This window comes from Corylus avellana, chromosome 5 (genome assembly GCF_965113065.1).
Source record: "Corylus avellana chromosome 5, dhCorAvel1.hap1.2, whole genome shotgun sequence".
Lineage (NCBI taxonomy): Eukaryota > Viridiplantae > Streptophyta > Magnoliopsida > Fagales > Betulaceae > Corylus > Corylus avellana.
This window is the reverse complement of record NC_142494.1, coordinates 9,604,683-9,609,086: the sequence shown is the minus strand read 5'-3', so window position 1 is coordinate 9,609,086 and position 4,404 is coordinate 9,604,683. Positions and strand designations below refer to the sequence as shown.

Genomic DNA, 4,404 nt, shown 5'->3' with positions numbered 1-4,404 from the left:
ATACATATATATATATTAAATTTCCGCTGCTAATTATATTGTTAATTAGCATTTATATATATTCAATATCTTACATGTGGTATCAAAGCACCTCTAATCCATATTTGCTCAGTTTAATTTTGAGATATGCCTGCTATAAAATTTTATTTTTTGTTTCAATAATACTTTATTTTGTTTATTGATTATTGAAACAAAATACATGGTGAGGAGCATAAAGTATATCGAAATTGAATGAAAGCCACGACCACTCACTGGTCTGTTTACTTTTATTTTTTGACCATATTGCCATGCTCCCTGTACGAAACCCTTTTTTTTTTTCCCTTTTGTGTTTGGAAAATCATCAGGATAAGAAACCCACGCCACGCCCATGGGTAACCCAGTCCGTGACCCACTGCCCTGGCCCCCACAAGCAGCGGCGTTGGCCGCATAAGGAGAGCGCTGGCGGCCCGATGAGGACCGCCGTGGCTCAATGCAGTGGCAGCCCTGTACGGTCTGCCTGTGGGTAACGAAGCTGAAGCTCCTCGTAAGGCCGGTCACTTGCTGCCAAAGCACCTGCTGCCGAGCTAGGTAGCGCTAGCTTATGACTCGAGCGAGGGCCTTGATTTGTTGGAACAGTGGTTCGGCTCCCTTGGCAGGGTGTGCGTGTGCAAGTCACTGGCCCGCCCGTTCCAAGTTGTGAGATGAGCCATCTGGTTTGGGCGTAGGTCTGGGTCAGTTGTCTCCTAGAGTAAAGGGCGGCTCGTTGGTTGGATGAGACGGCCCACTCTGGTGGTTGCCGATCTCAGATGACCATTTTGGGCGGCGGCCCTGCGTGGTCGGCGCATACGGAAGAGCGGCGAAGGCGGCGGCGCAAGGGCTAGGGTTCCCGGGTTAGGACTTAAGGATGCCGGGTAGGGTTTTCAAACCCATAAGGAAACCGGGTCCAGTGGTTTTGGGCCATTGGGTATGGGCTTTACTTTACCCAAACCCAATTCAGTTTAAAAAAAAAAAAGGGTTTATTAAGTGGGCTAACCCGATTGGGCCAACCCAATACAGAAACCAAAGGCTGACCCAATAAGGAAGCCCAACCTGATAACCCATTCAGTTTAAAAAAAAAAAAAAAAAAACAAAACAAAACAAAACAAAAAAGGGGCTCATTGGGTTTTGAACTTGGGCTCTTAAGGAATAAAGGCCTAAGGTCACTTTAAGACCATTAGGCTATTCAGTTTATTATGCTTTAATATTGCATTTATATTTATCTTATCTTTTAAATTGTTCAGTATTAAATTATTATTTCTTTAATGCATGAACTTAAGGATACATTTATTAATTGCTTAAATATAAATTGTTTGATGCCTGGACCTGAGAATAATTAACTAAATCTCATGTATTGGTGAATGTTTATGGTACTATCCAAAATTGCAATCGGAAAGCTCTGGCAAGGCAAGTCATGGGACTTAAGTGTGCCGTTGTGCGCCCCCCCGCTTACCTGGGACACTATCCGGTTGTACTTTGGAAAAATACTGTTTACCCACTAACATGATGGTTTTGTCTTTTGTTCTTGGGAACTTTATTTTGGCATCTATACAGTTAATGATGTTAATGAAGTCGTGATTATCATAATAATTTTTTGGGAGAGCCACAGCATCCCAATTTTATGATGATAATTGCATCAAGATCATATATGTGAACTTCATACGGAAAATTAACATCATGTTGTAATTAATTCATAAATTTAATTTGCCAATCCCCACAGGGACGTTTTTATTTTTATGAATTAATTAGAATAAGATAGTAAATTTAACATTAAAAATAAAATTTCTCTTAGGCCCACAGGTACGGAAAATTTTATTTATTAATGCTAAATTTATTAGTCTTATTAATAAAGAGTAAATTTCATGCATAATGCAACCTTTGCCCACAGGTAGGTTGAAATTTACTATTAAGTTAACATTGGTTAATTTAAATAAAGTTATTTCATAGCATTAAAATATTTTCCTTGGTTATTGCAGCTATTCCTACTGCTTTAATGGATGGAACTTTTCATGTTCCAATGCTTAATGGTAACAATTTTTCTGACTGGAAAGAAAATTTATTTTTCACATTGGGGTGTTTGGAGCTTGACTTGGCGCTCCGTGTGGACGAACCACCCGCCCTCACGGAGGAAGGTACGCTACAAGAGATTACTAAACATGAACGGTGGGAGCGATCAAATCGCTTAAGTCTAATGTTCATGAAATCTCATGTCTCTAAGGGCATCAGGGGTTCCATCCCTGAATGCACTAAGGCTAAGGCATTCATTAAGGCAGTTGAGGAACAATTTGTGAGTTCCGACAAGGCCTTAGCCAGCACCCTAATGAAGAAACTATCAAGCAAGTCCTTTGATAATTCCAGAAGTGTGCGTGAGCACATTATGGAAATGAGGGACATGGCAGCTCAACTTAAGTCCCTAGAGATTGACATATCTGAGTCATTCTTGGTGCATTTCATTTTGAACTCTCTTCCCTCTGAGTATGTTCCTTTTAAAATATCCTATAACACACATAAAGATAAATGGTCAGTAAATGAACTTCTGACCATGTGTGTTCAAGAGGAAGAGAGGTTAAAACATGAGAAGCCAGAAGGTGTTCACATGGCTATTCATGCTAAGGGAAAGACCAAGAGAGGCAAGCATGCCCAAAACTTCAAAAGGGAGAACAAGTTGCCAATCAAGAAAATTGGCAATAAGGATACTTGTTACTTTTGCAAGAAAGAAGGGCATATGAAGAAAGATTGCCAAAAATATATAAAGTGGCTCGAAAGAAAAGGTAATCTTATATCTCTAGTGTGTCATGAATCTTTTTTTGTTGAGGCTCCTAATAATACATGGTGGATTGATTCGGGTTCTACAATCCATATTGTCAACTCAATGCAGGGTTTTCTCACAACAAGGAAGCCAGCAAGCAATGAACAACGTGTTTATTCAGGAAACAAACTATTTTCACAAGTAGAAGCTGTTGGGACCTTTAGAATAATTTTGAAATCTGGATATGTTTTAGACCTTGAAAATGTATTTTTTATTCCAGAATTTTCTAGAAATTTAATTTCAGTTTCCAAATTGGATGCTGTGGGTTTTGGATTTTGGTTTATCAATTCAACTTTTAGTATTTTTAAAGGTGAACAATTGATTGGTGGTGGAATAAAAATTGATGGTTTATTCAAAATTGATCTAGATCCCAATTTTGAAAACAATTATTTATCATTGCATACTGATGTTGGCATAAAGAGGAGTCTAATGGATCAAAACTCCGCTTTGTTATGGCACAGGAGATTAGGACATATCTCCATTGAGAGAATCAAAAGGTTAGTGAATGATGGAGTTTTAAAAACTCTTGATTTTACAAACCTTGGTACTTGTGTGGATTGCATAAAGGGAAAGCAAACCACTAAGACCACTAAAGGTGCCAAAAGGAGTTCTGAGATTCTTGAGATCATACACACTGATATCTGTGGACCTTTTCCTACTCCCTGCCTAAATGGTCAAAGATATTTCAAATCTTTCATTGATGACCATACAAGGTTTATGTATCTCTATCTTCTAAATGATAAGGCTGAAGCATTAAATGCTTTTCAAACCTATAAGGTAGAAGTAGAGAAACAAAAGGAAAAGAAAATCAAGATCGTAAGATCTGATAGAGGCGGAGAGTACTATGGTAGGTACACAGAAAAGGGACAAATGGTAGGTCTATTTGCGAAATTCCTTGAAGAGGAAGGTATTGTGGCTCAATACACGATGCCTGGCACACCACAACAAAATGGTGTAGCAGAAAGAAGGAATCGTACACTTATGGACATGGTTAGGAGCATGCTGAGTAATTCCCATCTCCCTTTATTTTTATGGAGTGAAGCCTTAAAAACTGCTGTGTATGTTTTAAACAGGGTTCCATCCAAGGCTGTCCCCAAGACACCTTTTGAATTATGGAATGGGTGGAAACCAAGTTTAAATCATTTACACATATGGGGTTGTCCTGCTGAAGTAAGGATTTACAATCCAAGTCTAAAGAAATTAGACCCAAGGACAACCAGCGGATTTTTATGGGCTATGCAATTAACTCCAAGGGATTTAGGTTTTACTGTCCTTCGCATAGTCCTAGAATTGTTGAGTCTATAAATGCAAAATTTATAGAGGATACTGAACCTTGTGGGAGTGCTCATCCTCAAATGGTTGAATTAGAGGAAGCACGAGAGTTGACTGAAACTCCTTCACATGAAGGACGTTTGATTGTGCTTAGGGAAAATCAAAATGATTTCCTTGAACCACAATCAATTTCAGAACAGCCAACTCCTGAGGAACAAGTTCTGAATGAGCCTACTCAACCTCCTCCAAATGGGGAGGAAGTAGGATTAAGAAGATCCTTTAGAATATGTAGATCAGCAATCCCTAGT

At 38.9% G+C, this 4,404-nt stretch overlaps 1 protein-coding gene across 1 annotated transcript; it reads left to right on the top strand.

Annotated features, from left to right (window-relative positions):
• Window positions 1-2,032: 2,032 nt before the first annotated feature.
• LOC148585364 (uncharacterized) lies at window positions 2,033-2,928 on the top strand. Its single transcript, XM_088516730.1, has 2 exons — window positions 2,033-2,786; window positions 2,894-2,928. The coding sequence occupies exons 1-2, from the start codon at window positions 2,033-2,035 to the stop codon at window positions 2,926-2,928; spliced, it is 789 nt and encodes a 262-aa protein (XP_088372856.1).
• The last annotated feature ends 1,476 nt before the right edge of the window (window positions 2,929-4,404 follow it).

Excerpts from the sequence above, each read along its gene's own strand:
- LOC148585364 (XM_088516730.1), top strand. The coding sequence starts at position 2,033 with ATGCTTAATGGTAACAATTTTTCTGACTGGAAAGAAAATTTATTTTTC. Across the intron at positions 2,787-2,893 it reads AAAGTGGCTCGAAAGAAAAG|GGTTTTCTCACAACAAGGAA; the intron begins GTAATCTTATAT and ends AACTCAATGCAG.